This window comes from Canis lupus, chromosome 21, assembly GCF_048164855.1.
Source record: "Canis lupus baileyi chromosome 21, mCanLup2.hap1, whole genome shotgun sequence".
Lineage (NCBI taxonomy): Eukaryota > Metazoa > Chordata > Mammalia > Carnivora > Canidae > Canis > Canis lupus.
Genome location: NC_132858.1, coordinates 41849242 through 41871975, shown reverse-complemented (window position 1 = coordinate 41871975; position 22734 = coordinate 41849242). Strand labels below are relative to the sequence as shown.

Below are 22734 nucleotides of genomic sequence, written 5' to 3'. Positions count from 1 at the left end.
GGCTGTCTGTCTGTCTGTCTGTGCCGGGCTCCCCGTGGCAGCCCGCGGGGTGGGCTTTCACAGCCCCACGGTGGATCTGTTTAAAAGGCTACTCTGTTGCTGCTTGCATAGTTTTTTTGGTACCTATCTGGGCCAGGTAGATGGCAATCCGGACTTGGGAGAAAATGTTGCATTGTCAATTTTTGAGAGATTTTCATGTACAGTATTTCTATCGATCTGTTTGCAAATAAACACTCTCCCTCCCCCCCACCCTCCTTGACTTTGGCTTTTCCCCCCCTTTTTGATCTTTTTTTTTTTTTTTTCTCCTCATTTTCTTTTCTCCTTTTCTTTTTCATCTGCAGATGTAGATTTAGAAGAGGCTGGAAAAGAGGGTGGAAAAAGCAGGGAGGTTATGAGGCTTAATAAAGAAGGTAAGTGGAGCTACTGGTATTTTAGTGTTAGCATGTGTGGCAGAGTCTTCACAGGATTTCGACTATAATGTGAATTGTTCTGCTGGGTACAGAGTGACTAAGCCTTGTCAAAAACCGAGCACGCCCAGGTGACTACTGCCTCATGTTAACTTCTTTCAAAGTATAAATACAACTGGGGGGGAAGGGGGGAGACTGTGGAAGGCAGAAGTTTACAGCACTTAAGTGGAGTCCACCTTTGGACCTCCTGATGCCTATCTGCCATTTACCTTTGGAGCATCACTGCCAAATGGTGGTGCTGGGGGCAGGGGGGTGGCTTGAAATCTTTGAAATGAGGAGCAGAGCTCCCTTCACCTGCATCCCAGCCTTCCTTGTGGGTAAATATACAACAGTTTAATGAGCCCCACATGGTCAGTCATTCTGGCAACTACTTCTCCACTCTCCCCCCAAAACCATTGTACATGGCAGATCTTTGCAGCAAGTCACATTCGGCCCACTTTCTGTTTGGCCACAGATTGTTGAATGGCGGGCAGGGCCAGGGGCATCTGTGTGCGGGGCCCCCAGCCGGTTGCACATCCCTGTGTCCCCAGCATGGAAATAATATAGTACCTGAAATGGGACACAGTGAGCAGATAGGTCATCCCAGACGGAGGCAGGGGAGGGAAGCCACAGCCTGCTGGAACTGGGCATCAAACACACATGGTCGTCATAAATAAATCATATCCTGTTCGCGTTTGCAGGCCTGCCATATGTAACTCTGGTCTATGGGCTTCACATGGAGGAACTCCAGAGGCCACTTTCTGCTGAACAAACGGATGGGTTCATGTGAATTGGGATTTACTAACTAGTGTCTTGTAAACATGGTTGGCTGAAATTGAGGTGGGAGGAAGGCGTGAGGGGGGCAGAAGAGGTTGGTGGGAAGTGTTAGCGGAGTTCAGCCATAACTAGGCCGTGGGAGTATGGCTCATCCTAAACGAATGAGGGGAAGGCCATTTGGACTCCAAAGGATGGTCTCTCTCGTAAACCAGGATATCACCCTGTAAGGCAGTTAAAACCGACTTGGAAAGACGGAACTCATTTTGTGGATCACCACCTAAGACAGTCGGTTTTCTGTGCCCAGGGATTTCCTGACCATCATGCAGCGAGAGGAAAATTTGTGCTTTAGAAAAAATAGCATGGAGGTTAAAATGCATGCATATTCAAGGACAGATCTCTAGCATAGTGTTCCTGCTAATTAATCACTTTGGGAATGAAACCTTATTCTAGAGATGTTTGCCTCTAAATATCTTAGTGTGATCCTGCCATGTGCCTTTAGGATGCACAAGGGAACGATGTCGAGTGGACTTCTTACAAGTGGCAGCTTATTGGCGCTAAATGTCCACGTGTGTCGGCAACGGAAGGCATCACTGGAAATTGTTTTTCTTTACAAACTCTTCAGATCTTTAAGAGCTTGTGGAACTCTGTTGTTGTCAGACTACAGGCAATGGAAAGGTTTCCACAACAGAGGATGAGGTTGTGAAAACCTTTAAATAAGTTGAGTAGAGGTCATGGTATGGTACCGGTTGGCACCTCTCAGGCCTGGGCGACAAGTTCTGACTATACTGCACAAAACTCATGTTCGGCACCCTCCTCCCTGCTTCCGTCTCAAAAGACTCCTGTTCTCAGATTCTCTTTGCCTCATGAGAAATAGATTCTTTTAAGGAAAAATGAAAAAGCTCTCCTTTCCTCAGAAGTCACAAGTGGTACATCCTGCTTATTATAGCCTTTGTCCTGTAAAGGTACAAAGATTTAGCTCCTAATTATATGCGTTTGCATTAAGGACACCCACTGTTCGGTGTAACATGCAATTGCCGAGTTCACCAAATAGCCATGTATGGGCTGAAATCTCTTTGTTCATGGGCCTGATGGAGCAAGCTTGGGTTAGCAATCCCCAAAGGTCTTCCTGGTAGGTGCATGCAGTTTTCTTCATAGGTAGAGGAAGGATACAGTAGTAAATATCTATTCTCCCCCCACCCACCTCCCCTTCCATGGTGAGGAATCTAGGGTCCTGCTGGGACTCTGTGTCGGTATGTTTGGTTGTCAGGGTGTCCAGAAACACTGGTTGCATTAGTCTAGCTGTGGGTCTTCTTGTCGGAGTCCCCTTGTGAGTGGCCTCAAGATGGATATGTGTTTGTGGATGGGTCTCCAGGACACAAAGTGACCCAGGTGTGATTGTGTTTCTCCACATGTGTGGGATGCAGAGATGGGCCATGTTGCTGTTGGCAGTTAGCAGGTCTTGAAAAGAAGTTTGGGCTTTAATGGCAGCGAATGAGTTAGGAATTCCAAGTGAGAAATGAAGGAACGCAATCCACATTTTAATATGTTTTAAGTCGTAAAAGAAATATTTACCGTTTTAACCATTTTAAAGAATACATAATTCAGTGGTGCTAGGTACATTTCCAATGCTGTACAGCTGTCATCACTATAGATTTCCTGAGCTGTAGGAACACTGTAGCCATTATACAATAACGCCCCTAGCTCCTCCCCCAGCCCTGAAAACCTCTGGTCTACTGTCTCTGTGATGCCTATTTTAGATCCTCTCTCTCTCTCTTCCCCTTTCTCTCCCTCTCTCTCTCTCAAATGCAGTATTTGTCCCTTTGTGTCTGGCCTATGTCACTTAGCATAGCAGCTTTATCGTTCATCCACGTTGTAGCAGATGTCAGAATTTTTTTTCCTTTTTAGGGCTAAATAATATTCCATGGTGTGTATGGACCGAGTTTTATTTATCCAGCCATCTGTTGATGGGCATTTGGCTTGTTTCCACCTTTTGGCTGTAGTGAATAACGCTGCTGTGACCGTTGTTGTGATAGGATGTTTTATAGATGCAACTCAGGGAGGAAGGTTAGGCTGGAAATGCCAAAGGAGATATTTTGGCTTCTGCCTCTCTCTGGCCACAGCCTCCAAAGACACAGAAAGGACTTGCAGGTGTTTAGAATAGCCCGACTTTGGAATGTGCTCCCTTCTTCATTCCTCATTCTTTTCACCTTTGGTGGCTTCAGTCTTCCACCTATATCAATATGAAACATTAACCGAATGCTTCAGAATTTCTTCAGTGAATTCTTCGCATTCGTGTTATTTCCTCCAAAGTTAGCGAAAATCACAGGCAAGAAGAATTTGACAAACAGCCGTGAACCTTTCCAGGTCATCACCTGGGTTCAGAAGGCGTCTTGAACTCCATGCTTGGATGGGGTGGTGTGGGGTTACGCCAAGGGCAGCCTAGAGCATGAAGGGAGCAGGAGAGTGGGCTCCAGGGCAGCTTCCCCTGTATGACCTTGGGAACTTCGGTTCCCTTCTCTGGGCCTCTTCTCTCATGTGTAAAGTAAGGGAGTGGGTTTACACATCCCCTAGGGTCCCTTTGAAGCTACCGAACCTGACTTTGTCTACTGAATGTACCCCTATTTGAGATCCAGCCGTACACAAAACCATAACACGTACACAAAAACACACAGGCTGTTTTTAAAGAAACAACAACAAAATGAGGCCCTCACATTAAAAATATCTTAAACTACTACAAACCGGACTATTTCCTCAATTTATAACCTCTTGGTGGCAAACTTCACTGCATCTCCCGCATAAGCAAATCATTTGTGAAGAATGTGGGGCCTTTAGGACTGGGAGCACTGAGTTCAAAACCCAGGCGTATGTGTTCCCCCAAAGTGGAGAGTAAGTGGACCTCAGTCAGCCTGGACCAATGAGACACTGAGATTCCCTAAGAAGGAGGTCCTGGAAACCTTATTAGTCTCATCTAAGATGTGAAATTCATCTATGATAGAAAATTCTAAGGAAGGCCATTCATCTAGCTAACCTTTTAAAATAATTTTCTCTCTCTAGCTTCGTAGATTTATCTGAAGCCTTTTTTCCAGCTAATTGGGAAAAAGCTCTGTGATTTAGAAGGATGGTCTTCTTTTCTCATTGCTTCACCTGAACTTTTTTTAAGGATGTCAATTCATAAATCGGGAGCAGGGTGCATATGGCTCATAAGTGCCGAGATCTATATAAAATAGAGATGGTAACAGGGTTATAAGGATTGAATGAGATAGTACAAAAGTGCTTCCAGTGTACAGTAAGCACTTAATGTTTGCCTTTATTCATTTTTTAACTGTTACTATGATTATCATTATCATTTCTTAATGAAACTAGTTCTAGAAAACTTTATTATTAAAGTTAACTAGGCTTTTCAACTTCCCAATGACGAATGAGAGATACTGTATCAGTAATTTCATTTTTAGAGTAAACCATGTTATAATTTTATAAAGCTAATGATTTTTTAAAAACCGATTTCTAGGATGTCCATGTGTTTAGTAGAGTTCAGTTAACATGTAGTCATTGATAACTTTTATCAGGAGCCAGAAAAAAGTACTTAGGCAGTTTGGGGCCTATGGCTAAGAAGGGTTTACAGAGTTCTCTCTGGGGACTGATGAGATGTAAACAATAATTTTAAAAATGATCGATCGGTAACTTGTTTTATCTGGTCACTGAGACAAGAAAGTGCTCAGGAGATCCTTGTTTGGGTCTTTTGGAAGCCTACACTGGTTACTTTGGGCTTTTGTCTGTGTTTTAATGTTCCCAGATGTTTTGACTTGATGGAGGTGAACTTGTGGAATGCTTCCAAGTTGGAAATTGTTCTGGGGCCAGTAAGATCTTGCCACGACTATAAGAGTTTGCAACTCTCCCCTGAGATGCTGGCAGAGTTGGGCTGGAATATAGGAAGAAGCCAGGAACATGGGAACATGTTCAGCTTAGGTTCAGGAGCCTTGCAATTGTGCCTGGATGGGAGCATATTGGGGGCAAAGATGATAGCTGACCTGGAAGAGTGAAGTGTTCTTAGAAGCCAAGCCAGGGAGGCCAGCGACAAGTAGTAGAGATTTATGGGAATCTGCAGGCGGCTTCCCTTTGTCATTATACAGACAACTCCGTATCTATGCTAATAGGAGATGAGAAGACACCACAGATTACAGGTCCACAGATTACACAGATAAACTTCATTTTTGCCATTAATTTCAACTTCCTTGTCCATTTTCCCTACAACCTCCCCTTTTGCTAACAAGCAGCAGCATTTGTTCGCTTTGGCGTTTCATTATTATCTCTCTTGTCTCGCCCAGAGTTTGGGATGAAAGGACAGGAGAGATGGAGTGGCCTCCAGGTGGTAGGGAGGCAAGCTGGAAAGGAAGAGAAAGACTTGGAGAGTGAATAAGCTTTGTCGTTGCCTCCAACTGATGGCGGGGGGCTGGGGGTGGTGCTGCAAGGACCAAGACCCTGAAGCTGAGAGAGGAAGCATTTTCAAAGCCATCTAGTTTGGAAAACATAAAGCTTCTAAAATGAGTATTTCTTCATACATACAAGCATTTCCATGTGCCCGGGTCTTCATGTGGAGAAAATGTGGCTCTGGTTCCTTCCAAAACAGGAAGTTCGGGTGGGCACAATTCGAAACGCTGTATGTGAATTTGGCTTCTAAGCACAGTTCACTGTGCTGGGTTCTCATCATATGTCATTCTAAAGAATGATTTTTTAAAAAAATATTTTATTTATTTATTTGAGAGAGTGAGAGCATGAGCAGCGGGGAGGGGCAGAGGGAGAGGGAGAAGCAGACTCCCCACTGAGCAGGGAGCCCAGTGTAGGACTCGATCCCAGGACCCCAGGATCATGACCTGAGCCGAAGGCAGACGCTTAACTGACTGAGCCACCCAGGGGCCCCAAGAATTTTTTTTAATCTCTAGAAGATCTCTAATAGACTTTTATACACATACAGCCATTTAAATACTTCTTATTTTCTTTAATAATGTTCACAGGTGGGCAGCCCAGGTGGCTCAGTGATTTAGCGCCGCCTTCAGCCCAGGGCCTGATCCTGGAGACTCAGGATCAAGTCCCATGTCGGGCTCCCTGCATGGAGCCTGCTTCTCCCTCTGCCTGTGTCTCTGCCTCTCTCTCTCTGTCTCTCATGAATAATAAATAAAATCTTAAAAAAAAAATAATGTTCACAGGTTATGAAATCCAAAAGGGTATACGATGTAAAGGAAGTCTCCCTTGTCCCTCCCCTCATGCCTTGTTGCTTCCAGTAGATTCATACACAGTTTTTTCTTCTCGCTTCCCCCACCTGGACGATGGCATCCTATAGGTACTGTGTAGTGTCTCGCCGTGACCGCTCATCTTACGGAGTGGTCCATATCAGCTCCTAAGGAGCTACCACATTTGCTTTTTTGGTGCCTGCATCATGGGATGGTAATGTAAGCCTCTGAGTGTCTTGCTTAGTGTTTAATAGCCCCTCCTGCTTCCCTGGCCCCCGTCATGCATTTGAGACTGCATGAGCTCTCACAGTGTGCGAGCACGGGGCCAGGCCTAGGGAGACAGCCGTGAAAAAGCACAGCCTCTGCCTCATGGCACTTCCATCCTAGCAGCAAAGGTGGACATTTAAGAAGTCATGGTGACTTTGGTGATTGCTCTGAAAGGGAAAATCAGGGTGCCGTCGAAAGCCATGTTGGAGAGACATAACTTGCATTAGGGGCTCAAGAAAGGCCTTCCTGAGGAAACTTTATGTACGCCAAAACCTAGAGGACGAATGGAAGTTTCCATGTGCAGAGCTGGCCAGGATGGAGTTAAAGGAAGCAACATGTGTGAAGGCCCAAAGTGTGAAAGAATATAGAATGTTCTAGAATGGCACTACTTCTTTGTGGTGAGGGACTGTCCTGTGCATTGCAGACTATTTAGCAGCATTCCTGCCTCTACCAGTAGAGTCCAGTGGCTCCTCTCCCAAAAACGTCTCTAGACATTGCCAAAGTTACACTGGGGGTGGGGCACAATCACCCTGAGGGAGAATCGCTGGTGAAAGGGGAGGCTAGAGACTAAGATGTTCACAGAAATATTCTCCTACTGTTTGTCTACGTCTGGAGCCTACATGGCAGTGAGTCAACCACAGTGAATACTCAGCAGGTGTATATGGAGCTGGGACTGGCCCCGGCACTGAGCTGCATTTAGGAGGACCTAAAGAAAGAGGACTCCCTCCCTCAAGAAGCTCCCCTCCAAAGATTTCCAAGATGACTCCTCCAAACCTCCAGCTCCATTCTGTCATAAATGGTGCCAGTAGTGAGATTCAGGTCCTATCCTAATTCTGGGTGGCCCAGCCCTCCCTCCCCGTGGGTAGGGGAAGACCCCAAGGCGCCAATTCTGATAATGATGGCATTTACTGTATGGTGGCCCCTGATGTCAAAAGCACCATGGTGAAGCATTCAGGATTTTAGTTTATATTTAAAGTCAAGCTGGAAATACAACCGGCTTCCTGTGCAGTTTGATTACCCAGGGGATTTGTCTGAAATGGGGATGCACATGATGGAGAGCCACGCAGCTGGTTTCAGGATTTCCATGTTAAAGATTAGGAGATAGGATGGGCAGAGGAGGTCTGATTGCTGAGGACTTCTGACCTGTATCCCCAAGTGGTCTGTGGCATTCTTTAGGACCATAAGGCCATGTTCACTGCAGCCGGTGGTTCTCGGGCTGGCTGCCTCTGCTTTCTGAAGTGATTTAGAAAAATGAGGTAGATGAGATTTCTGCATGGTTTTCTGCGTACGTTGTGTTTCTATCCTTTGGGCTAACCTTTCTTTCATGACGCTTGATTTCATTCATGACATCCTTCAGAAGTAGACATAAAGTGGTAGTGGCAGACACAGTGAGGCCCTGTCCCAAATCCCTTTTACCCATGAACCCCACAGGCTGAGCTAGCCTGGTGCTTACATCTGCAAGCAAGGATCCTTTAGTGCAATAAGAATGAGGTCGCCAATATGGTGGCATGCGTCCTTCCTGACTCCACTCCTCCTCATAAGAACAACTAACAACTATTTGTGAACAAGACACTACTGGGAGGTTCTGAGAACATGAAGGTGAGGCTGAAGGGCCCCCTGTACCACAGAGAGCAAGACGGACTGCAGTGGAGGGTAAGAGGAGCACTGCTCACTGACCGCATTGGCCCTACCCCAGGCTAGCACAGCACCACACCGAGAGGTTGCCTTGAGCCAAGGCACCTCCAGGGAGAAGAGAAGTGAAGAGGGCGGCAGGGGACATGCAGCTCTTGGGAGTCCTCTCTCCCGTCTCACCCCACAGGGGGAATCTGTGAGGTGCATTAGGGGGAATGCTAATTCCCCCACACTGGGAATCCAGTTGTGACTAATAATCCAACATAGCCGTAATGGAGGGGGAGACGGTTAGCCACTGGGTTGGCCTTTGTCCAGTTGTGGAAACCAAATGTCCAGGACTGTGTTCCACATTTCTTGCTCCTAAAACTCTTGGTGCAACGTTGTGTCGGTGATGCGCTCCAGCTAATGCTGCTTGGCTGGCTTTCTCTCATTCTCTCCTGTGGCAGAATTAGGATTGGCCACGTCAGCCAAACGGACCTGGCTTGGGACCCTGAGGCACTTGAACTAATGATGAGAGGCTGGGAAATCCCTTCCTGCAAGTGGGCTGAGGCTGAGGACCCTTACCGTAGAGGGGCTAACCTTGGCTCACCCCAGTTGCCTCTACGTGAAGCTGGAGGAAAGCTTTTGTTTTTATGTAGATGCTTTATCCCTGTACCTGTGGTTTCATGACACAGTCCCACTGCCAACTTTAAAGGATCAGGTGCTTAAATAAAAAAGGAAGCCAAATAAGTACTCATTAGAGCAGGACAGAGTGGTACCAGGTCACCAGAGTGGGGAAGATAAAAATGACTCCGTGGTGGGTTCTTTGAGCATGGAAGTACTTAGCAGGGTATCTGTTGGATGGAGCAAAATGTGATTCTCTGGCTGGAGCTGGGGAGCTGCCCTGCCCCAGTGCACCAGTCATGGATGCCTGGGTCATGGATCCCTGGACTGGGCGTGGGGAGGCAGGCCCCCACAAACTGAAGCTGCTAACCAGGGTATAAAGGTAATTGAGACACATGCCTAGTTTGGTCCTATCAGATCAAGGAGGAATCTGGCTCTTTTTAAGAGTATATTGGGCACAAACAGGCTGATACTGTATATTCCACTTATGTGAGATTCGTAGAGTAGTCTAAATTCATAGAGATAGTAGAACCGTGGTTGCCAGGGGCTGGGGAGAGGGCAGAGAAAGGGAGACTTAGTGTTTAATGGGCGCAGAGCTCCAGTTGGGAGAGATGAATAAGTTCTAGAGATGGATGGTGGTGACAGTTACGAGGCCGTGTGAATATACTTAATGCCACTGAACTGTACACTTAAAAATGGTTAAAGTGGCAAATTTTATGTTATGTATATTTTAGCACTGAAGTGCACTGGCATTGCAGACTGGGAAGTTCTGCGGAGCGTTACTTAAATCTTGCCTGTGCTCCTTATTACTAGCTGTGGAGTAAGATACTTCTCTGAACCTCTAATTTTCTCTTTTTCAGAATAGGAATATGCTCTCGGGGTTGTTGTGAAAATAAATGAGATACTACCTGGCATACAGCAGGTACTCAATAATGTAAGCTCTCGTTACGAAGTTGTTGCTTTTATCAGGCATTTGGGTCCTCGTCTTTGCCTTGGCAGAGCTGCCCCTTCTGGGGGCGAGGCAAAAAGGACTGCTCCATGAACGTGCCTAGGGTTTGCTAGGCATCTTTTGGTTAGTCCCTGGCTCTTTGAGGATGCTGGGAATAAGATCAAAGGGAGTTGGACTGATCCCTGTGCTACTAGTTTTCTGAGTGAACCAGTTTCAGTTTTTCAAAGTATGGTCATTCTAGGGACCCTGCATCAGAATCCCTAGGTCCTTAGCCTCCCAGGCTGTGGTCGTACTGACTCAGAAGGACTGGGAGTAGAGCTCAGGAATGTGCATTTTAAACAGGCTCTCCAGGTGGCTCTGCTGTTCACCAGAACTTCTGAACCACTGTTTATTGGCTATGAGAAGTGGCTTTCCACTCTGCCCACCTTGAGAATCCCTTGCGAAGCTCTTTAAAGACAAAAACACGGGACCACTCCTAGAGATTCTGACTCCATAAGTCTGGTTTAAGAGGTTCTAGGGAGCTGCTTATGTGTCTTTAAAAACGACAATCCTTGCTGCCATTTACTGGGCATTGACTGGATGCCAGGCACAGAGCTAAGTGTGCATTTTTTCATTTCATCCTTATGACCACACTATGAGGTAATTCCTATTATCCACCCCATTTTAAAGACTGGAAACTGGGGCTCAGAGAGGTTAAGTGATTTGCCCAAGGTGATACGGCTGAGAAGTAGTAGAGCTGGGATTTGAACCCAGAGATAGGCTGATTCCAGATTCAAGCACTAGGTCACAGGTTTGCCTGGGTTAGGACTAAGGTGAGGCAGGCAGGACCCCCAGGACACACATTTCAGGAGGTGCCTCCCTAGCCTCACCCTGGGACCAGCCCCACAATGGAGAGCGTGTCCTTTAAGCAAACTGGTTCCAGTTTCCTTTCCCCTCATGTGGGTACGCCTGCAGAGAGGGCCCCACGGTTCCCCACCCCAGTGAAACGCTGCCCCCCTTCCCTCAAAGGCCCAGCTCCCCGGCCTCTGTGGTCGGAGTCCTGGCCCCAGGGAAATCTCAGGAGCTGACTCAAACTGTGCCTTTTTGGGAGAAGGTGATAGCAAAGATGGTTGCCAAGCAACTCCAGGGGCATCTCTCTACAGTGATGATTTCTCTCTTTCTTCCCCCCCTCCCCCTTTTGAACATCTTCTAGGCTGCTCTGTAGTTACTCTGTTGTTAGTGTTTCCATGAAGGGTGCACTGCTTTGGATGATGGAAGGAAGATGGCTTTTCAGTACCCACCACCTCCAAGGTGTCCTTTTGATGGGTGATGTGCCTGCTAAGTGGGTGTGAAAGACCTCTGCCTTCCTCAGCCACACTCACACCCTTGTTGTCACTGGCTCTGAGGGGACTGGAGCAGCTGAGAAAGGCATGAGGCCAGGGTCAGGGCGACATGGTCACGTTTGGTTCTGTGGCTTTGGACTATACATACTCTTCATTACCCTGGGCACTTAGCCTTTTGCCCACGATGACCGGCTGGTCCCGGTGGAGCTGGTGTTTCTCTTTGCCTGTCTGTCTCTGTCTCTGTCTCTCTCACTTGCTCTCAGTGGTTTCACAGATCAGAAGAGCTCTTGACATCAGAAGAGCTGTCCCCTCTCCTGCTTGGTCACCTCATCAGCGTGGGGTTTCAGGTGACCTTTGATAGGCCCCAGGCCCCTTGGTCTGCTGGTGGGTGATTCTGTCCCTCTCAGCAGGGGCCAAGAACGTGTGGGATGGAGCACCTTCCACACGTGACAGAGTCTGCCCCAGACTGGCTGGAAGAAAGAGAAACACCAGAAAGCGAAACTGGTCCCATTTGGGTGAGGTTGACTCTATTTGGCTCCGTCCACCAACGACAGCCCTGTTAGCCCCGTCCCCAGACTCCGGGCCTCTTCTGTTTCTTCGTGCTGCATCCTTGCCCTTGACCATCGTGGCCTTCCTCACCATCCTTTGAGAAGCAGGGCAAGGCTGAAAGAGAACATGGGAATTCAGATGAGTCCTGCCACCGTCAGAGGCTCGGGCCAAACACTTAACGGCAGGAGACAATTGAGAATAAAGATACGTTCAGTTTTATGCAAACCCAGTAAGTAGATCCAACCTTAAACAGATTAGGAAGCTATTTGCTTTCCAAATGGAATTATTGGAGATTTCATTGCACAGTAGACTGCCCTAGAGCGTTTTGGGAATTATGCTTTATTTGCCAAAGTTTTGGTGGCACCCACCTCTACACCTCTTCAGTCAGCACCTCGTGTCCTGTCTGCCTCTCCCTCCAGAGTCTGCTCTGTGTCAGGCGAACCTGGCTCCCCGCTCACCCCGCAGATGTCCCCTGTGTGGTGACTCTGGTAGGCCTGCCTCCAGGCCCGGCCTCCTCTCCACAGAGGGCTCCCTTCGCAGCCCCCACGGGTGTCCTTCAGCACCCCGAGACTCCCCAGGCAGGCGCAGAGCCTCCGCTGTGTCTCCCCTTCTCCACTGTCCTAAGAACCTCCCGTTCCTCCTACCCTCCCGCTCTTGTCCTACGAGTGAGTCTCTGCCCCTCTCCATTTCTTTCGACTCTCCCTGCCCCCACCCCAGGCAGGCCTGCCTTGTAGTTTTTTTTTTTTTTTTTTTTGTATAATAGCTGCTTAATTGGTGTCCCTGACTCCGTCTTCCTGCATACCACTTCAAAATTAATCTCCTAAAAAGTCACGTTTTATCAGGTTGTTCCTCAAGTGAAAACCCTCCATCACTCCCCCAGTGACCACAGCTAATAGAGCATTCTGGGTCCTTCCCCACCTCGCCCCTCCCAATGCCACAGGTGACTTGCCCCTCACAGCCTCCAATGAGCCATGCTCCTTCCCAGCCCCCATCTCTGCCTCGGTCCTTTGCTTCTAGAGCCTTCCCCCCTAGTGACTGCTTCTCATGCTGCAGGGCCCAGGCCATGTTCTCTCTCCGAGAAGCCTCCCCGAGCCTCTCAGGCTGCACAGCCCAGACCTCCGCTGGCTGTACCCACCATGTACTTTGACCCTAGTCTTACACTTATGGCCATTCCATAGTCAACCAGACCATTCCATATTCGAGCAAACCATTCCGTTGTTGACCTGCTGAGGGAGGAGGGGCCATACATTCCCTTTTTCCTTCCTCAGATATTTCAAGCAACAGAGTCCTCCATTTCTGCGACACATCAAGTTTGCTGGTTGTTTTTTTTTTTTTTTTTTTTAAGATTTTATTTATTTATTCATGAGAGACACAGTGAGAGGCAGAAGCACAGGCAGAGGGAGAAGCAGGCTCTCTGAGGGGAGCCCGATGCGGGACTCGATCCTGGGACCCTGGGAGCATGACTTGAGCCGAAGGCAGACCCTCATCCACTGAGCCACCCAGGCACCCTGCATACAGTTTGTTTTTCAGGTACTGGTCTTGATGTACCTGTATTTTAATTTCTTCTCTTCCTTTCCTGTTTTTAAAACTGCAATTACATACAAATAGCAAAGAATTTAACCACCTTAATCATTTGTAAGGGTCCAGTTCAGTCGTGTTAAGTACATTCATGTTGTGCAACCAGCCCTCCAGAACTCCTGTCATCTTATAAAACTGAAACTCTGTATCCTTTAAACAATTCCACACTTATGCTTTCATTTTTAAAAGTAGTCTGGGGATGACTTACAAGTTTCTTTGATTTATCACCTGATATTTTAAAGTTGTTGAGATTCTAAGAATTGGCAGGACTCCTAAAGTTTCTGTTCAAGTGGATGTTTGGAGCAAGAATGTAAGAAGGCCCAGCTCAGCTTAGGGATTCCCCATGTGTCCCTCCTTCAGTAGTGAAAATTCAGTAGAAAAGTTGCTATAATTTGGGCCCAAAGTCACAGATAACCTCTGTGCAGCTTGAAGTTTCTCAGTTTAGGTTTGATGTAACCCCAATCCTGGACCCTTCTTTCTTTTTTTGCGCTTTTATTAATATTAAAATGTTCACACATACAAAAAAAAACCAAAATAATAGTGCTATGGTCCTTCATATAAGCACCACTTAGAGTTAAACACTAGTGCACATTTTATCATGCTTTCTTATAAAGATGTATATTTCTATGGCATTTGGAAATAAGTTGTACATACCATGGCACTTCACCTCAAAATATTTATCATTTTGACACATCTTGATTGTGTAACCTTGGGCTACTACTAACTTAAGTTCTCAGAACCTCATCTTATTATAAATATGTATGTGTGTTTTTGCTGAGCCATTTGGAAATATGTCGCAGACAGCGTGACACTTCACCTGTAAATACCATAGCGAACATCCCATTAAAAAAAAAGGCATCCTCCTGTATGATCATAATACTGGTATCACATTTAGAAAACTCATGGTAATCTCCTAATAGCACCTAATATCCAGTTCATATTCATATTTCTCCTGTTATTGTCCCAAAAACCTTTATAGCTGCTTTTTTCTTAGCTGTTTTTTAATGTATACAGCCAGATTCTATCAAGGTTCATGTATTACATTTGGTTTTAATCAGTTTTAATCTAGAATAGTGCCCCCCATATGTGTGTGTATTGGTATGTGTGTTTATGTGTGTATTTTTGTGTATACATCTATAAAACATTGCCATTTAAAATGCTTCACATTCTGTTAGTTCACTGCTCATGGTGTCATTTATCTTATTTTCTATGCCTTGTTTTTCCCTCATAGCAGAAGTTAGAGCTAAAGCCTCAAATTTAGCCTCTACATTTTGGCAAGAATGCATCCCAGGTGATTCTGAGCACTTCATTAGGCATCTCCCGATGTCAGGGCACCCCATAATCAGGTATTGGTCACTTGGTGAGGCGGTGCCCACCTCTCTCCATTGCAATGCTCTTTGCCTTCTGCAATTGGCATGTCATTCTGTGGGTGTGCTTTGGCACCAAGTGAATGCCCAGTTCCCTGATAAGAAATTTCATGGAACTGGCTTGGCATCCGTTGATAATCCTTGCCTGGATCACTTCTTTGGGAGTTGTAGAACGGTCGTATTCAAATTCTGTCATTTTATCTACATTTATTGGCTGACATTCTTCTATAAAGAAGACCTGTTTCTCATCAGTGGGGGTTACATTTTAAATTATGCCTAAAAATAAATAAATAAATAAATAAAAATAAATTCTGCCTAAAAAGGCAAGGTAAAAAAAAAAAAAAAAAAAAAGGCAAAGTAATGTTTTCCCCTCTAATTACCAATTTTCAGAGTAAGGAGTTAAACACCCATGATTCAAGCAAAGAAGGAACCAGAGCAAGGACTGGGCACAGCAGCATTTCAATAGGATGCATGAGTAGTGCAGAGACCCAAAATCAATAGGAAATTCTAGATAGACTGAGCTTTGCAGTGCAAACCTCAGAAGTAAAGTGTGACCACATCTTGGTTGACAGAGCATGAGTTTACAAACGTTGAGTAACATGATCCCACACACTTGTGACCCTCTTTTTTTAATTTGGAGAAGGAAGGAGATGATTACAGCTAAAATAATCTTTCTCCTACCTTTCAGTTGAAGCCCAGTGTTTAACCTGGGCCTGGCAAACAGCTGAAATTAAATGGTAAAGGATGAGTTATGAGGTTATGGAGCTACAGCAATGCATCCTGGATCATGGATTCACTAGGGAGTGACCAAATGCCCAGGCGCTGGGTAGGACTCTGTGCAGGATATAAAGGTACAAAAACCTTGGTCCCTGCCTTCCAGGAACTCTGGAACTTGGCCATGCAGTGGGCTGGAAACATTGACCACCTAGAGTGTGAAATGTGGCCTGAGTTCCCCGGGCACTCAGGGAAGGAAGATTCCAGTCAGCTGTCTGCATGACCTTTGGCCTGCAGGGGCTGTTTGGTTTGTGGTTCTATCAGGAGCACAGTGAAGGGCGTATAGTAGGAGCCTGTTAATATTTGAAGGATAGATGGATGAATGAATGACTGCTCCATCAGGGATAGGATTTGGACACTGGGGCACTCTACAGGGACGGAACAGCACAAGGAAAGCCCTGGTCAGGGCTGTGAGTTCCCCCAGAAAGTCACTTTTAGGAAAAGGAGTTATGGAGAGCCTTGGGCCTGCCATTAATACCGAGGAGAAACTGCTCATCATCTATTTCAGTTGTACACTTACTCCATATCCAACACAGTTCAGGTTTTTATGATGTAGAATTTTCAGGAAACATACTCATTTTTGGCTTGGTCATGTCTGTGTCTTTTGCTTTTTGCATTCAGTGTTTTGGGGGAGGGGTTGTTCTCTCTCTTACACAAACACACACACACACACCCTTTTAGGTCCTGCTGCCCAGTTAATCTGTAGATTCTTTTCCATCACAATCGCAAGTGCTGTGCTAGTAAATGTTTCACAACTTGCTCTCTGAATAAATGTGCACGTACACCTATGTTTATTATACATGTTACTGATGGGAGGCTGTTTCGCGTACAATTTACAAATAATAAAATATTTGATGCTCTTTATTACGAATTTCATATAGTCAGTTGATTCTCACAGAATGCTTTTGTTGATTTTTACTAAACCCTTGGATCCCCAGCCAACCTGAGATCAAACTTGACAAACAAGTGTAGCTCTGACATAAGTGTTGGGTTGGTATTCTCATGTAAGTCAGCGGGTAAGATGAAAGTGAAAGAACAAAGACATATGTTGGAACTTCACTCGATTGTTGGTGATGAGTGACTTCCTTGCTGAATTGGATAATAGTTTTCAAGTACTGAGAGAATATGTCCTCATTTTTTTGTGCTATTCACAATACAGCTATAGACATGTATACTTTTGAATCATTTTCTCCATCACTTATATTTAGATGACCAAAAAAAAAAAAAAAAAAAAAGGAATCCAGCCCTGATTTGTAGCATTTGATAATTTCCGTGGTGTAAATTCCCACCACCATATTTTAGGCTATCGTGCAGTCACTGAACTCAAGAGTTGGGAAGAGGTATGTATCCAAACAACAGTGATACAAGGCTTCCACCACACGGATACAATAGATGTAAATAACTTTTAAGAGCAGCAGTTAGCAACCTATGGCCTATCATTGAAATCTAGCCTGCCACCTGTTTTCGTAAATAAAGTTTTATTAGAATGCAATCACACTCATTCATTTACATCTTGCTCTGGTCCCTTTGGCCCTTTAATGACAGAGAGGAGTGACTGAGAGGGACACTGAAAACCTAAAACCTTTACTCCCTGGCCTTTTTTAGAAAAAGTAGTCAACCTATGCTGAAAGCATAAATAATAGTAAAAGCAGCAAGATAAATAGGAACTGATAAATTTCAATATTTTTCTTAAGATCTATAACACATTTAATTGTAAGCTTATATAATTTTTAATAATTCAATAACTGGCTCACCAGATTCCTGAAAATTGAACAATAAGCTCTTGCACACGTCCAGGCTGGATCCAGCTCACCACTGCAAAGCTTTGAGGGCTTCTGCTTTTAGTGCCAGAAAATAAAACTGTCACTAGTAGGGAAGAAGCAGCTGACAATACCAGATTGGAGGGGGAGCCACAGCAAGAGGATTTGAACTACTTGAAATTGTGGTCTCATTGTCCACAGAAATCAGAAGACAGCATTTTTGAGGTTAGTTTTCATATAATTTTTCCCCCTTTTAGGATCTGGGATTGTTTTGGGTTTTCAAATGAGTTTTCTCTTCAGAGCAGATTTAGAAACTCAGTGCAGCATGCGTTCCTTTACCAAATTTTGTGAGCATCTGTCTCGAACCCGTGTAGCCCCTGACAGCCGCCCCACAGCTTCCAGAACTCCCACAGATGTTCTGTGTCCCGAGAAGGGCCAACTTCCTGTTGCCGGCCCTGTGAGCCAGAGGAGAGGTGGGTCCCACCAGTTGAGCGGCGCTGGGTTTTCCTTGCTGCCATTTCCTGCCGGTTGCCTCTGAATGGATTACAGATGGTCAGAGAAAGCCTTCTTGGCACAGCGAGAGGACCAGTCTCCAGTGCTTTGTGGGGAAGGATTTATAACAGGATGGCAGTTTATGCCTACCCAGAACAGGCCTGGCGGCCGAGGCCTGCCTGAAAAAACCAGCTGCCTGCAGGGCTGGGGTCTGTGGGTGGAGGAGATGGGCACCTTGATGTGGCACCTTTCATCCGGTGGGGTCTCAACCTGCCACGTGTCCAAAGGTAGTTGGCAGGTTGAGATCTCCTGTGGAGGTGTGTGCACCTGGGAGTTCGGAATTGGGGGCAATGTTCTGGTTGTGTCAAGCTCATTGGGGAAGTAGAATAAATCCTCCTGTCTTTTCAAAGTGAGGTAAACTCAGGCGTGCTTCCTTTTCTTTTTTTTTAAACCACAATAAAAGCAGATTTAATTCTTAAACTTTAAAAAATAAACAATATTTACTATTTTAACCATTTCAATGTGTTCAGTTCGGTGCACTAGGTACACGCACAGTGCTGTGCAGCTGTTACCACTAGCCATCTCCAGAAGTTTTCCGTTATCCCAAACAGGAACTCTGCACCCGTTAAACAATAAGTTCCCGGGATCCCTGGGTGGTGCAGCGGTTTAGCGCCTGCCTTTAGCCCAGGGCGCGATCCTGGAGACCCAGGATCAAACCCCACGTCGGGCTCCCAGTGCATGGAGCCTGCTTCTCCCTCTGCCTGTGTCTCTGCCTCTCTCTCTCTCTCTCTCTCTGTGTGACCATCATAAATAAAAACAAACAAACAAACAAAAAAACAATAACTTCCCATGCTTACCTCCCCTCAGCCCTGGTAACCTCTACTGTCTCTATGAATTTACCTAGTCTAAGTACCTAGATAAGTGGAATCCTACAGTATTTGTCCTTTTGTGACCGGCTTATTTCACATAACCTAATGTCCTCAAAGGTCATCCCTATTGTGACATAGATCGGGATTTCTTTCCTTTCCAGGAATGGATAAGATTGCATTGTGTGCATCTACCACATTCTGTTTGTGCATTTCTCCACTGACGGACCCTTGGGCTGTCCACCTCTTGTGGCCACTGTGAGTTGTGCTGCTCTGGACGTGGGTGTTAGATGGAGCCAGATGGAGGAATCAGTTTGTCTGGGATGATTCCTCGGCCCTTCCAGTGTAACTCAGCTCAGGCACATCCCTTGGTCAAAGCTGCCAGGAACTCTGTGGCCCCCTCCAGGCATGGCAGCCAAGGGGTCAGAGGAACTGTACACTCTCCGGGCTGCATCTGTCCAGAGAGGGCACCTTTTCCTAATTTGCACAAGGACACTTTACTACCTAGAGGAGCCCCCCCAAGACTGAAAATCTAGAAGGCCAGAGCACAAGTGGTGCTTTTGCTTCCTGGGCATAGGGAGACACTTGCTGGGCTGAGGCCGGTGCGAAGGGCTGAACTAACTGCCTTAGGGTTCCTGGGATTGGGTCTCCCTCTGCCAGAAATAAGGGCAGCCTCGGGTAGTTACAGGGGCGAAGTCTGCTGGGCTTCATCTGGGAGAGAGAGTAGGGCCAGCAGCTCCCAGTGCACAGAGCCAGCAAAATCTGTCAGCGGGGAGGAGAGGTACAGGGCAGTTCTGATGCATTTGGGCTCTGTAATGAAACACTACAGGCTGGTTGGCTTATAAACAACAAACATCCGTTTCCCACAGTTCTGGAGGCCAGAAGTCCAAGATCAGGACACCAGCGTGGTCGGGTTCTGGTGAGAATCCTTTTCTGGGTCACAGACTTCTCATTCTGTCCTCCACATGGCAGAAGGGGTAAGGGAGCTTGGGGGAGGAGGGTGTTTCTTTTTTATGAGAGCCCTAATCCCATTGATGAGGGCTTGTCCCTCGTGACCAGATCATCTCCTAAAGGCCCCACCTCCTAACACCATCCCATTGGGCATTAGGATTCAACATGTTCATTTAGGGGGACACAGACGTTGAGGCCAGAGTAAGCAGGCCAGAGGGCAGACTTGAAGGCTCAGGACCTAGAACAAGATGGTGGTGGAGCTTCACAGAGGACAAGGGAAGGTGGATGGTACAGAGACCTCAGGAGGGAGAAACAGGGAAAGCTCCCCATAGAAGTGTCATAAAGTGAACGGCTACATTCTTTCTGACCAAAGATGGTGGCAGGAGGAGAAAGAGGTGGTGGCATTTTTCCTTCATAGAATTGTTCTTTTTTTATACCTTTTAAGAAAAAAAATTTTTAAGTAGGCTCCATGCCCAGCACGGAGCCCAACATGGGGCTGGATCTCCCAACCCTGAGATCAGAACCTCAGCTGAGATCAAGAGTCAGACACTCAACGCAGGTGCCCCTCCTTAATCAAATTATTTAGCACCACCCGACCAGAGCCCTCTGCCAGGTGCAGGAGGGACACTGAGTAGTGACGCTTGGCTCATGATGTGAAAGCCCTCCGGTTGCATGAAGACTCTTGGAGGGCATGTTTTGTGTGCACACACTTTTTCTGGGAGCAGTTTTATGGCTTTCCTGAGATCCTCGAAGGTATAGCACTTCCTCCCCCTTTCAAAAAGAAGTGGAACTTAAAGAAATTTAGAGCTCATGGGGAAGACACACATGTGCCCAGGTGTGACCACGGTGTGAGCTACGCGGAACGGGGAGCCAAGCAAGGAGGGAATGTGTGCATTGCTTTAGGGGTTGATTTTGGAGTTAGGGTTTCATGACCCTTTTAAATCTCCTTTGAGGAAGATCTGTCACTGAATTGGGGTAGAGCGCCAGGGAGAAGCCTTGGTAGTGGAACCACTTTAAAATCTAGCTGTGCTGACAAGATTGTATTCAAGCTTTTACCTGAAGACCTGCGGAGATACAGACAGGTAACACGGTATGCTGGATGGAGAAGCCACCTTGAATCTCATCCCTGTGCATAGTCGCCGGCAGAGGAGCTTAGTGGTGAAGGAAGAACACAGGCTTTGCGTTCAGACCTTAACTGACGTCTTGGCCCTGCTGCCTGAAGGCTGTGTGACTTTGGGCGAGCAGCCTCACCTCTCTGGGCCCCCGCCTGCTTGTTCTGACAACAGTGACGGTCACAGGAGGGCTATCTCACGAGCTGGCACACTGTTGACAGCGAGGAGACGGCAGCGGTTATTGCCTGGCAGAGGGGACAGGTCTAAGTCCAGGGGCTTCTGCAGGTTAGCTGCTGGGTCTGCATAAATTACAGGATGAGCAAAAAATGGGCCAGAATTTGAGAGCAAAGGGCAGGAAGTGTTGTGGGAAGGTGAATTGGGAAGTTCCAGGTGAAGGATGGGTCTAGAAGGAAGGGGGCACCAGGAAGGAGTGGGATCTGAATGAGGTGTTTCGGGGGTGGAGACTGGCCTTCTGCCTCCTTTGGCATCAGCTCTCTTTCTCCCCGGGCTCCCCTGGATCTGGCCCCAGAGCTCACCCTGCACTCCGGGCTCTCACTGAGGGCATGCACAGGGCCTGCCTGCGGAGCCAGCAGGGGAGCCCGGGGACCTCCCGAGTAAGGGGCCCTCCTGCAGGCAAATGAGGGTGGCTTTGCAACACACAAGCCCCAGAGGTCACAAACCCCTGTTCTGAGAATAGACAGGAGACGGAGATGTTTGAGAACAGAAGTCCCATACTTGTTCTGCACCTGTTCATCAGGGTCAATGCTAGGCCTCCTGCAGTCCCAGGAGTCACATCACCCCGCCCAGCCTCATTTTTCCCCGTCTGTAAAATGGGAGAATCATAGGTACTTCATCAGGCTGTTGGGAAGATTATGTGAAGGGAACATGTAGCACTTAGCACGATGTGCAGCCCATCATAAATGTTCTCCAGTTCTTTACTTTCCACGCCGCTGATTATCCCAGGAACGGCAGACCAGGGAGCGTGGTTCAGAACGAGACACAGTGCCTTGGCGAGGGCTGTGTTCTGGATGCCACTGGACTTAACAGCTCATAAGGAAACATCTCCTAGAAATGATGACCCATAAACTGGGGTCCTAAGCAGGGAGCCAGCAGCATGCAAACCTGGCATAGCTTTCAGTTCTGTGCCAACATTGCTACGGGAAGAGCGTTATATTTTTATCATTGTATTTCATAGAAAAACAAAACAAAACACTGCCAATTAAACTACAGCCACTGTCAATGCTAAGAATCCATCCGGATTCTCAAGATGTTACAATGTGGAGGGGGGGAAATGTACAGCTTAGAATTAATGAAATACAGTAGAGCAGAAATAGAGTATAAAGCAAAATTTACATTAATTTTTAAGATAAGGCATGAAAGTTGAAGAAACCGTGAAAGCTCTCGATATAGCCCCAGACTGTGAAAGTGTGTGTGAATTTGCCCCCGCCCTCAGAGTGCCTCTTGTTTTAAGGGCAGAGTGGGGAGGAGGAACCAGTGGGTTTGATCTTCTTGTAAATTTAGGTGGGAAGTAGGTTGCGGGGAGGTCGAGGAAGTGACCTCAGACTCTAGAAGGCTCAGAGTCATCTTGGGGCCTGAGCATATTCAGGCAGCCTTCACTTACATTAGCTTCGCTTAGGAAAATCTACGCGTAGCACTTTGAGGAGGAAGGAAGTGTCATGAAACCAAGCAGACAGTCCCACACCTAGAAAAGGGCAACTACAGATCGCTACTACCCAGTGAGAAGCTGCTTCCTGTGACCCACAGACCAGCACATCTCCCAGTGGGCTCCTAGCACTGGCGTTTTGATATCTTAGTGGAGATTTGGGGGAACAACCAGCCTTGCCCTCTTGCCCTTAAAGAACTTGTGGCATGTCACAGGCCAGTCAGAAGGGGTCTGATGAAAAACAAAAAAAACAAAAAAAACAAAACAAAACAAAAAAAAGGGGTCTGATGAAGCTACCTTCTCCCTGTCAGGGCCCTTCTGCTCCCACGTGCATATCACCATGCGGGGACAGGTGTCTGGGGAGTCTCAGTGTGGCAAGGGAGCTCCTGCCACCTTTT

General features: G+C 46.7%; 1 protein-coding gene across 7 annotated transcripts in view; it reads left to right on the top strand.

Moving 5' to 3' along the window:
- The window catches only part of ATXN7L1 (ataxin 7 like 1), a 245291-nt gene that overhangs the window by 525 nt on the left and 222032 nt on the right, over positions 1-22734 (top strand). For 6 of the 7 annotated variants that reach the window (XR_012014177.1, XM_072791529.1, XM_072791528.1 and 3 more), the window contains exon 2: positions 342-410. The exons of the other annotated variant lie outside the window; for it this stretch is intronic. Coding sequence is in view for 5 of the 6 variants with exons in the window: in XM_072791529.1 (XP_072647630.1) it covers positions 342-410 (69 nt within the window). In the remaining variant the exon portion in view is untranslated. The remainder of the gene's footprint in view (positions 1-341; positions 411-22734) is intronic. 7 annotated transcript variants of the gene reach the window in all.